At 35.6% G+C, this 12,429-nt stretch overlaps 2 protein-coding genes across 2 annotated transcripts; one reads left to right on the plus strand and one right to left on the minus strand.

Moving 5' to 3' along the window:
- The first annotated feature begins 1,616 nt into the window (after positions 1–1,616).
- EDA30 (O-fucosyltransferase family protein) lies at positions 1,617–9,031 on the plus strand. The gene is made up of 11 exons (XM_011103865.3): positions 1,617–2,135; positions 2,350–2,567; positions 2,714–2,801; positions 3,406–3,476; positions 3,555–3,643; positions 3,732–3,975; positions 5,086–5,198; positions 5,981–6,071; positions 6,638–6,766; positions 7,243–7,796; positions 8,101–9,031. Exons 2-11 carry the CDS (start codon positions 2,382–2,384, stop codon positions 8,534–8,536), a joined length of 2,001 nt encoding a protein of 666 aa, XP_011102167.1. The 5' UTR covers positions 1,617–2,135; positions 2,350–2,381; the 3' UTR covers positions 8,537–9,031.
- A 502-nt stretch (positions 9,032–9,533) lies between these two features.
- On the minus strand, positions 9,534–11,738 carry LOC105180207 (Tetratricopeptide repeat (TPR)-like superfamily protein). The gene has a single exon (XM_011103869.3). The coding sequence runs from the start codon at positions 11,630–11,632 to the stop codon at positions 9,803–9,805; it is 1,830 nt and encodes a 609-aa protein (XP_011102171.1). The 5' UTR covers positions 11,633–11,738; the 3' UTR covers positions 9,534–9,802.
- Positions 11,739–12,429: the final 691 nt, after the last annotated feature.

A 12,429-nucleotide genomic window follows, 5' to 3' on the forward strand; every position in this document is an offset into this window, starting at 1 on the left:
TATTTCTAATATATAAATAAAACTATAACTTATTTAAATTTTAAATACAATAAAAAAGAAATGATACATAATCTAAAGTATAAAATAAAAAAATATATATTAATACTCTTAACATTTATTTTTGTCTAACAAATAGATTCATTAATTAATAAAAATTCACAAAATCTACTAATATTAACAAAAAAATTGAGTGAAACTATAAATTTATTCCTATATAATTTATTACTGACACATTGCATATTAAATAAAATTTTTATAACCAAATCATCAATATATATATATATATATCACAAGCTAATATATATGAGAAAGTATATTTTATACTTTATAAGAATAATTTGAATAGAAAAATATTTATTTAAATTGTAATAAATTAATAATAAGTTAATTGAACGATAAATAGTTTTTTATTTTTTGCTAATATTGAATTTCCTAGAAGAGAATTCGACTTATTAAATGAAAATAAAGGTAAAGTTACTAGATATAATTTTTAAAATGTATAATTACATTAAATATCAAGAAAGAACAAAATAATTATTCCTTAATTTTATAAAAAATAATTTTGAAATAACTGAGCTTATAGAAAAGTATATTTAATGAAAATATTTTATTTTTATTATGTTTAAAAATAAATTATTGGTTGAACAATTAAAAAAATATTTAAATAGTGAATCTCATATGACAATCATGTTTGACTATAAGTTATTTTTTGTCCTTAGTTCCATCATTTATAATTTTTAATTTCAATGTAAGTAAATTTAATTAATATAATTTTTGTTATTAAATATTTCTAATTTTTAATTAACTTTAGAAATACTAATTTTAAAAATTAATTCAATTTAAATTTGATATATTAAAAATTTGGTAAAAAGCAAATTTATATTACATGAAAAATAATAATAAAAGATAATTAAATAGCGGAGGCTCAGATCTGCAACAGTAACGATGGGCAAGAGAAGCCAACTCCGCCATGGCTGCATATCTCCGGTCGCTCGTGGCCCAAAGTCACAATGGCGACCGGGTTGCCCCGCCAAGATACGGGTCGGATTTTCTCAATGCACTATCAATTGGCTCAGAAAATAAAAGAAAAGAAGTCATCACAGCCTCTCTATTCACCAGATCGACAAACATTCACCGGCGCCGACGAACCCTGCTGCAAAAGCAACAGTGGAATGGGGGGAACTAAAACTGAAAATGAAAACATGAAACCAAACAAAGCCTTAGATCATACATATACAATGTATGTGTACGTATACGCACATGGAACAATGTTATATTTTTCTGGTAGAGAAAACTGAAAGGGCTGTTTGTTTTGGTGAAAAATCATCGGCTAACAAAGAGGGGCAACCACCCTTGAAGAAATCCCAGCTCTCTGTTGCCTCAATTTTCAATTTTTTGTGAATTTCTGCGCTAATGGATAGAGGAAATGGGTCAAGAGAAGGTTATATAGGGTGTGAGTGTTCCCAGATTGCCCATGGCAAAGGCCGGAAATTGCGGGGTTGTGATTTGTGAATGCTGCTGTGCGGGGAGATGCAGGGATATGATGGTAATTGGCAATGCACAACGAACGATCTTGTTATAAATTTATTATATAATTATAAAAATAAAATTGTAAATAGAAAATAAAAAAGGGAAAAAACGAAGGATAGCAATTGCCGACTAGCATTTTCCAGTTGCAACAAATCCTAATCTTGAAAAATATATACGTAAATCTTTAAACCCTTCACACTTTCTGTTCCTACTCATCACAAATCAGGATCAGAATTCTTCCTTTTGTTTGTTTTTTTTCTAAATTTTTTTTTGCGTACAGTTCTTTATGTTTTTCAAGAATTCTGATCAGACCAGTGTGGAATATAGAAATTCAGGATTTATTTTCACATCGATCCAATAAAAGAAAAAGGGTTTCGTGATTTCAACGGAACCCAAATTCTTATTTTTTTGTAGCTGAATCTGCATTAATGTCTGCATTGGAAATGGATCCCGTTCTTGCTCTCGCTTGAATTGGCTATTTAACTTGGCATACGATAGCTCAGCCGCGATCTGGTGATTGCAAGTAGTACTCTGTATTGTGTATCGAAGCCTTTCATTGATTTCGTGGTTTTGATACTCATGCTGTTATTTGACCCCTTCTCTCGGTAATAAGCTCTCGTCCTTGTCTGCCATTTTACTCATTTTCCGAATTTCATTTCTGCTACGTTCTTTTTATCAGGATTTGGGTTAATTTCGTTCAAATTACAATGGGCTGGTCGCCCATACAAACTGTATTGCATTCGTGAGTTGGATGTCATATTGGTGTTGTGATTCTATTTTTCATCTAGTTCTTGCCGGGATATTGAATGTGGACTACAGATTTGTAGGGTAGGGGGGAGTGGGAAATCAATATGGCGTGGTTTGAAATTAGAATGAAATCGAAGATAAAGTGGGCGGCACTTGGAGGACTAGTATTATCATTTGCGTCGATATTGGTGCATTTGTTTCTTGCAAAGTCGAGTGCCAGTCTTGTCCAGTATGGTGCTGCCACAGCTTTTACTGAGGATTTGCATTACATTGGCAACCCCAGCAGAAAGGTGAAAAAAGTTATTGGATGAACTTTTCAGGATTGAATTTCTGTTACTAGTTTAGATGCTAGATTGAAATGAATAATGTTGTGTATTTAAATGAGATTTGTCATATCTTGTTAATATGTGGATAATTTTTGTCAATCGTGGTGAAGGGTGTTGCGTATAGGAGGTTGTGGGGAAAGGTGAATGCATTGGAGCCATTGCAGCCATATGCAAACCCAAGAAGTGTTTCATATTCTGGTAATGTGCTAGTGTTTTTTGTATTGGTACTCACCATTTTTCTTATCGTTGTTATTGTGATATGAATAAGGGATGAAATGAAACATGCTTTTACTTGTGTTCATAGTTTACGGCATTGCATAAGATAATGCTCGACTATGTTAGCATGCATTGTGGAATACTGCTAAGTGTTGCACTTTTTTTTGATCTTGATGTATATTCTTTAGTGCTTGAAAGAAGTTTGCACTTGTACTCACCAACATATTTAATTAATATAACCTTGATAACAAGAGGAACTGTTGACACAGTTCAGTTTCCTATACCAATATTGCATTGAGTTCCATGTTGAAAATCTTGCCTGATTGCATTACAGATCCTTCTACAATTAAACAGATTCTTGGACTTACTTTTCATATGATCTTAACTTATATGTCTATGGACATGGTAGCTGAACTATTTACTTGTAAGTAGTTCAATCTGAAGATTTTAGTGCAAAAGGAAAAATTGAATAAATATGTTGAAGCACCGTTTGCACTTAGATGATGACCTCTCTCTCTGATGAGCTTATCTGTGAAATTCCACCATCTGTCTTCACCATTTGAAATTTATAGACTTCTTTTTACAGTTCCACATGAGCAGAACAATGGTTTCATTTATGCTAAAATTCGTGGTGGCTTCGAGAAGATCAGAACCTCGGTACTCTCAGTTTTCTCCTCTAAAATTTTGTTGTTTCTTGGTCAATGTGAAGTTCCTAATGGGCTTTAGATTTCCTAGATCTGCGATCTGGTCACAGTGTCAAGGCTTCTGAATGCTACCCTTGTTATACCTGAGATTCTAGAAAGCACTCAATCAAAAGGCATCAGGTTTCTGTTATATTTGAGACAAAAGCTCAGAATAAGTTGCACCCTTTTGGCATTTCTATATACTGATTGTATTAAATATACATTGCAGTTCCAAGTTCAAGAGTTTTTCATATCTTTATGATGAAAAGCAATTCATAGCAGCTCTAGCAAATGATGTGATCATTGTGAGGAACCTACCATCAGACTTGATGGAGGGCAGAAGACAAAAGCAATATCCAATCTTCAAGCCGAAAAGCTCTTCTTCTTCCAATTTTTATTTGCATGAAGTCTTACCAAAACTGAAGAATGCAAAGGTCATTGGCTTGATACTTACTGATGGAGGATGCTTACAGGTACATACATGCATATATACACGGTATTTTGTTTCTTTCTTTTTTCCTTTTCTTTTTCTCTATTCCTCTCTTTGACCAATTTTTTAGGCTCATGTTCACTAATATTGTATGAGTATGTATCTGCCCAGACTGTATAGTTCAATACTGTGTAGCAAAAGATTAGACTTCAGCTACCCCCTCAACACAGCATATCAACATAATTCCCCAAAAACAAAACACATCAATAGATGCAGAAACAATGAGAATATGATTTGTCAGAGTCTCTTGACAAATTCAGGTTGTCTCTGCAATACTTTGATACGAGTGCCACTTTGTTTTCAGACCAGAAATAGAGTGTGATATGGTTTGAGTCAAACTGCCAATAGGCAGAGGGAAGAATGTAAATAGTCTGACATTACAGTATGTGAATAAGGCTAACAAAACAAAGCTATCATGAACGTCAGCTTGTGGTACTACAGTATTATACTAGTTTTCTTGAAAAAGTTGGATCATGTTACCCTTGAAGGTAACAGCACCCTTGCCTGTTTGTTATATTGGCAAAGTTGGATCATGTTATCTGCCCGAGGGCTCGAACTAGTTGGGACTTGGTAACTGCACTGCTAAATCCATATTTGGTCAGTTTTTTGCATTGCAGTTGCTCAAACAGTCTTCTAAGACATTAATGCACTTATTCTTGTGAGCGATAAAGGTGTAGAGAGTGACAGGTTGTCTGTTAAGTCAGTGAAAGGGTAAGATGCGACTCATGATGAACTTTTCTTGTTGATTCTTCTTTCTTAGTAAGTCAACAAACATAAAGATATTTGACATATCGGATCAGCAGACTTTGAAATTTGACTAGGGAATGATACAGAAGCTTGCATAATCATTATTGGTTTAACTCGTCTTGACCGTAAAGAATATATTAAAAAAATGTAACAAGAGAGATGCCCAGATATATCTTTCCGGTTGAACCGATGCAGGAAACAGGCTTCTGTAACTGTGCTTTTCTGCAGACAAGAAAAGTTGGCAAGATGTGCTGATTTTTCTATTCATTGATGCTCGACAATGAGTTTAATCTTGTCAATATTTTTTGCACTCTAATTGGATTGGGTTGTACTTCTTTTATTCCAGTCCATCCTTCCCTCAAGCTTGGTTGAGTACCAAAGGCTCAGATGTCGAGTTGCCTTTCACGCACTTCAATTCCGTGCAGAAATTACTGAAGTTGCACATAGAATGGTAGAAAGGCAAGTTAGCTGATTGCTTTTTACTATTTGTTTTTCACAGTTCTCAATTGTCATAGATGAATAAGGAATTACTGACAATGGGGATGAATCTGTTTTCATCAGTTTATTCTCATGAGGCAATGATGTGCAAAAAAAATTTTAATATGTACAATTAGAAACCATTGAATTGTTAAAATTGTGTGTGATCATTCCACTCTTAGTGACTATGGTAAAGCAATTCATTCACCATCCTAGCCAAAGAATGGGAATTTGTTACCTGATGCTTAGTGCATCTGACCTGATTATGCACTGGTTTATAGAAATTGCCTCTGGCTCTAAGTAAGCACTTTAAAAAATTGAGTTCTTCTTTCATTTTTTCTATGTGTATGCCATGACAGTCATTTTGGCATCAATCTTAAAAGAATTTATAAAGTCCTATTGCCAAATCAGAAAGAGCCTTGTCTGTCAGCAGTAGGAATGGAATTGCCAGCAAATACATACATTATTTGGTGATGCGGTTGTGGTGCGTTCTGTGTTAGAGAATTCTTTGTAATGTTCACGTTTGTGGTATCTGGAAGTAAACTTTAACTAAACTGTAAAAGATGGAATATAGAGCCGATGCTGATAAATCTCAGTAAAGTAATCCATGTCATAAGAGGAATCTCCAACATTCATCAGGAATCCGTTGCGGATCTTTCCTCTCCAAAAGCGCTCTGCAGAAATTTGATGTTCTTACATTGTTATTTTAAGTAATCATAGGGTGATTAGCCGATGCTCTTACAGTGTTATTTTCAATTCTCCAGGCTACGAGGTTCTGGTCAACCTTATCTTGCTTACCATCCAGGGCTTAAGCGGGATACCCTAGCATATCATGGTTGTGCTGAACTTTTCCAGGTAATTAGGCATCTTAATTGTAGTTTTCAGTAGTCATGTTCTTATATTTTGATTCTGAGGTAATGTTTTGATTGTACTCACTCAAGGCCATTGGTTCAGAAAGGTTTTCTCTGGAACATTGTTGCAATAGAAATGTTTAAGCCATTAATGATATTGTAATGCGAGTTACTCTTACTTAATTGAGATGCTGCCAATCGTGTTCTTTGGTGATACATTGGTCTTATACTTAACTTTGTCTATTTATTCTAAAGCATGATGTAGCTGGAAAGCCTCATGTTAGTAAAGTACCATAGGAAATATATTTCACTCTTTGCTTTATGATTTTGTAAATCCTTCTACAAAGCTCTTTTAGCGTTTCCACTGGCTATATTTTCAAATCAGGTTTGTTTAGATAAAATCACAAACAGGAACTAATTTTATCACTCTCTATATGTTCTTTTAGAAGTTCTCTGTATAGAGAGTTACTCAAACAAAATGATGGAGAGCATAACAGTATGAGATATGCCACATGTTCTTATTATTTAGCCATTCTATGCTGACTAGTCTATCTAATCTTGTTCGAGTAGGATGTACATACGGAACTCATACAATACCGTCGAGCACAGATGATCAAACAAGGAATAATGAAAGGAGGACTAAGTGTCGATTCATTTGCTCGAAAATGGAATGGTTCTTGCCCACTAATGCCACAAGAGGTACAATCATGGTTTTATGTTTTCTCTGGACACTCTTTCCTTGCAAACTGTAGTTGGGAGCCTGCAGTCATTTTCACATTCTGTCAGGTCACCAGCTGTATGCTCATGTTGTAATCCTTTCTTTCATGTTGGAGTCCAGTTATGCTCCTTTTCTCCTTTCTTTTTCTTTCCCCACTGGGGGTTGCCACAGGGGGGAGGGCCAGCTGTCATTTGTGTTGGCTGATGACTTTGACTGGTCTGTACTCTTTAGATTAGGTTTGATATTTGCTTGCATGAACTTATCTCCTGTATCTTTTACCTTTGCCCAAGATGTCACTGAATTATCCTTTGATGAAAAAGAACAGAGAATTAATTATAAAATCAAACAAATAGCTGGTGGAGTGAAATTGGCTGCAAGTATTGAGTTAATAATAGTGATTGCTATGATTACTTTATTGAAGCAAGAGCTTATATTTTTTTTGGTCCAAAATTTGTAGGTTGGGCTTCTCCTTCGAGCAATGGGTTACCCTCCCAGAACAAGAATATTCTTGGCAGGTTCTGAAACCTTTGGTGGGCAAAGGGTTCTGATTCCTTTACGTGCCATGTACGCCAACTCAGTGGATCGTACTTCTTTATGCAGCAAACAAGAGCTTGCCAATATGATTGGCCCTGAAACCTATCTTCCTCCGGATATGTTTGAATTCCCGCCAACAAAGAGCGCAAAACAACTGAAAGAAGAATGGGACAAGGCTGGTCCTCGTCCTAGGCCTCTTCCTCCACCTCCAGACCGGCCTATTTATCGACATGAAAAAGAAGGCTGGTACGGATGGATTGCAGAAAAAGAATCAGAACCAGACCCTTCTCCGAATGATTTAAGGGAGCAAGCACACCGTTTGCTGTGGGATGCTCTTGATTATATTGTTTCTGTGGAAGCTGATGCTTTCTTTCCTGGTTTTGACAATGATGGTAGTGGATGGCCAGACTTTTCCAGCTTAGTTATGGGACATCGATTGTATGAAATGGCCTCGAGTAGATCATATAGACCTGACAGGTAAAATGATATGTTCTAAGAGATTGCAGTTTTCACCATGTGCAAATTCATTGTAGTCTCAATTATTTTGAGGTATCAAGTATCTAGTTTGTTGTCGTGAATCTGAATTTTTCTTGATGTGTAGTTATATCAGGAGCATTGGTTTTTTTAGATGTTAGAGAAAACTTGCCATTTTATTTCTCACTGCTTTGTGTTATACCAAGTCCTTCCTTGTTAGCACTAGGATGTTGGGATATGTGTTATTGATTCTTGTATCTCTCAGCTTTTCCATTCCTCAGTAACATGACTCTGTTCATTTATACAGGGGATTCCTTACTAAACTCTTCAACAGTACCAGTGATCATCTTTACCATCCTCCACGCAATTGGACCCTCACTGTAAGAGAACACCTTAACAAAAGCATGGCAGAAGATGGAATTGTGCGAGAATTTCATCAATCAAAGCAGAAGTCATTTCTCTCTCACCCCCTACCTGAATGTTCATGTACAACTCTCAAGAGCACTGATTTGAAGCATTTACAGAAGGGCAGTAACCTTCAAATTATATATGGACAACAGGACGAGTGCCCTGAAGGGTTGGGACAAGATCTCAAAACTATCGGATCACAGGAGATCAGTGGTGATGATACTGAAGGACAAGAAGATGATACGGATATAGAATTGATGGAATCAGATGAAAATAGCCAAGTTGACACGAACCCCTCAGGGGAGCAGGATGAGGAAATGGACCCCGACGATTAGGATCACTGTATAGATACCACCTGGTTGTTCTGGGTTCTACTTCATTTGGCCATCAATCTCGTCTATGAACTTATCGGATAGATGTTGCCTAGCGGAACATAGCTTTTCAAGGCTGCAGTGCACGTCTTTCCAGCAGGTGCACCGGCAATTTTTGTAGGTTTCATTCACTGGGATGAAGTTCTTCAAGATTAATGCTAGGTGAATTCAAGTGAACCCACTTGTCCTCAGCCCTTTGAGTAGGGATAAGTGGGTTCTTCTGCAAAATTAGGATTGGACCTTTTTACTTTCTGAAGATATAGAAGATGAGTAACTGCCCACACAGAAATTTTCCCACACAATACTTACACACCAGTATGATTTTTCCCCTTTCATTAAATATTTAAATCAGTTGAATTTGTAATGCACATGTATTTGTTACAAATTCTTGACCTGGTCCCCTCTCTCCCCCTCATTGTTCGACCCATTTGTCAGGAATAAATTCTTGTCGCATGCCCACATTTTATCTCCTCACACTTACAGGGATCTAGGAATAGATGAGGTCCAACATCACATAACCAGGGTAACAGCCCAGGACAAGTCCAAAGATTCCTCACAGTTGCTAAGTCTTAAAATTTACTTATTCTCGAAGTTTCTTTGGTGTTAGTATGCAAGTACTATAATTTCTCTTGTAAGATTCACCTACCCATTCCGCAAAGACAAGAAGGAAAGAAATATAGTTTCCAAAACAAAATTAAATAATTATATAGTATTTAGAGAAGAGACTCGTGTTTCTTGAAACGTCATTCTGTAGTCTAATACTGTGAAAATACGGAAGGTATAAACAATATAGTCACAAGTTTACAGATGATTTTTATTGAAAATGTGATCAAGTTGAACATTGGTTTGTTCTTTTGTTTGTATTGATATATCATACTTTTTTGGGGCGGCTAATTGCATGATAATCAGAACGTGCCGACGCAACTCTGAAGTCAGTTTTCACCAAAACGTGACAAGCCTATTTATTGACCAAATACAATTATTGATTGAAATCTAGAACTTTTAACTGAAATACATCTCTTGTCCAGACAAGTCACTTCTTCTAAACGCCGCAGACATGTAAAAATGCAGATTGTAGGTCTCCTAATATTTTATCCTCAGTGTAACAATCTCAGGATTAACATCAACAAAAACTGGCCCTAGATAAAAAAGCATTAAGAAGAATTGGACAAGAGATGCATCAACTTCTTCGTGCAGCATTAGCTTCAGCAAGATTGCAATGGTTGTAAATTATGCCAGTACTTCTTCCTTCAGAGCACGAATAAGAGCGCTAGTTCTGCCATTAAGAATCAATCCGTTCATCTTCATCTCCTCTTGCAACTTTTCAGCTGTTTCCCAATCTAAAGCCTTCAAGCAAAGAGATTTGATCAGTTTATTGTACTCGTCATGATTTGGGTTAACTCCATGTTGCTTCATCTCCCCTATCAAGCTCACAGCCTTGTCATATTGTTCAAGCTTGCAGAACCCACGAATGAGTGTGTGAAATGTAACTGGGCTCAGTTTTGCATGCTGCTTTTTGGCTTCATCATATATTTTGCATGCTTCCTCCATTGCACCGCCCCTTGCATAACCACTCATAATCACACTGTAGGTGTATACATCAGGTTTTAAACCTCTGTTCTCCAGCAATTTCATCATTTTCATTGCCTCCTCCATATCCCCACTTTTAGTCAGCCCATTAATTACACAATTGAATACAGTATTTCCAGGAGGAGGGCCAAAATCAATCATCTCAAGAAGCAACTTTTTCGCCCTGTCAATGTCTTCAATCCAACACAACTTCTTAATGACACTTGAGAAGGGCTTAGTTGCATACTTGCGATCCAAAGCTGAATAATCATTCAACATCTCTAAAGCCAAGGACACAGTTTCTCTATCAAGTTCCTTATTGATTTCCTTGTTAGTTCCCTTACCGGTTTTCTCAATTCTCGAGAGAGAGCCAACCAAGAAGTTGATAGAGGTTCGAGGAAGATAAGCTTTCTTATCCTTTGCATACATATAAACCAAATGTGCATCTTTGGTCAAGCCTCCTTTGCACAAACATGAAATTATCTTCCCAACTCTCTCGACATCCGGCAAGTTACCGGAATTTAGCATCTTTTCACAAACTGAGGAAGCCCAGTTGTAAAAGGACCTCTTGCAGAGAGCTTCAATAGTTAAATAATATGTATCAGCATTCAAGAGACATCCAAACTGCTCAAACTTATTGAACACATCAAAAGCTGCCTTCCCTTTACCTATCCTTGAAAATTCAGCTATTAATTTGTTTAAACAATCTGTGCTGACTACCCCCTTCTCCTTCTCCCCTACCTCATTTATCAAATCCCACAATGCATATGCTTCTCTCCTCCTGTTTCCCATGCATATTGCGGTAACAAGCGCCTCCATCACAGGTGTAGTCACTTTAAACTCCGGATTCTTCAAAATCCACCTGAAAAACCTGATCAAATTCTCCCCTGGAATATATGGTGTCTCCAGTACCTTTAACACAAACTCCTCGTCCAAAACCAAACCCATTCCCTCCATATTAGATTCTAAAGACCTAGTATCAGTGCCACTACTCTGAAGCAAAGACAACAAATTCTCCACCTTCTCTGGATCATTTTTCTTCACTTCCCCAAGACTCTCATCCTCTGCTGCAACATAATCCAAATTTTCATCCAAAGAAACAGAACCTTCAAAAATTTCCCCAACACCCTTATTTGCTTCTAAATTCTCCATTACATCATTAAAAATAGAATCCTCATTTTCAAATTCCGGTTTTGTAGTTCCATCAACCACATTCACAGAACTAAAATCAAAATCACCAGTGATCTCAGTAGCCTCTGAAATTGGCGGTTCAGAAGCCGGATCCTCGTACTTTCCAGCTGGGTTTGACGAGAAAAATCTCAGACTTCCGTAAACATGGTATTTTGCCGAGAAAAACGAGAAGCGAGATGCAGATTCGGCAGGGGCAACGGTTTCAGAACTGGATACCTGAAGATTAAAAACTGGTGGAAGCAACTTCTGCGCTGCAGTCCCTCTGTTGAGCAAAGCTCTTCGTGCTAAAGGCCTCCACATTCTCTCTCACCTCTCTCTCTCTCTCTCTCTAACTGGCAGTGAAATGATAGAGGAAAACCCTAATCTGGTGATGATGAAAGGGGCTAATTTATATTCATATATCTTTACTAATATAGAAAGGAAAGTGTCTCCATAGAGATAGTCCCTCTGTTTTCTTTTGAGTACAAAAATTCTAATAAGATAGTTATTTTATTTTATTTTTTTAATTTAATATATTAATTGATAAATTAATTTTCTTTTCTTGATTTTTTTTTTAATATGTTGTATTAGTTTGTATATTTTACTTTTATTTATAATACATTTTAAATTATAAAAAATAATTTATTATATACACGATAATAACTAATTATATGCTAAAATTTTTTTTTTGGGGTAGACTTGCAATTTTTTTTATTATTTTAGTTTATTAATTATTATTTTAATTTTAAGTAAGAATGGGTACTTGATATAATATGTATAATCTTGCGCAATGTATTATCTTGTATATAAATAATTATATATATTGAAAATATAAATATTAATATATAATATTTTTTTAAAAAAAGGAGAGTAGAATTTGAGAGGAGAGGGTCCGAATGGGATGGGACTTGGAGCAAATTATAATTATAAATATATTATAATTATTTAAAAAATTATTAATATATATTTAAAATTATAAATATCTTAACAAATTATCTCTTGCAATAACTCATTGTGAGAGGATATTTATTAAGGTATTTATAATTTTAAAAGGGTATATATTATTTTTCAAATAATGATGAAGTATTTGTAATCAAGACAAACATCAAAAGAGCCTT

Source organism: Sesamum indicum, linkage group LG2 (genome assembly GCF_026168435.1).
Source record: "Sesamum indicum cultivar Baizhima isolate 11 linkage group LG2, ASM2616843v1, whole genome shotgun sequence".
Classification (NCBI taxonomy): domain Eukaryota; kingdom Viridiplantae; phylum Streptophyta; class Magnoliopsida; order Lamiales; family Pedaliaceae; genus Sesamum; species Sesamum indicum.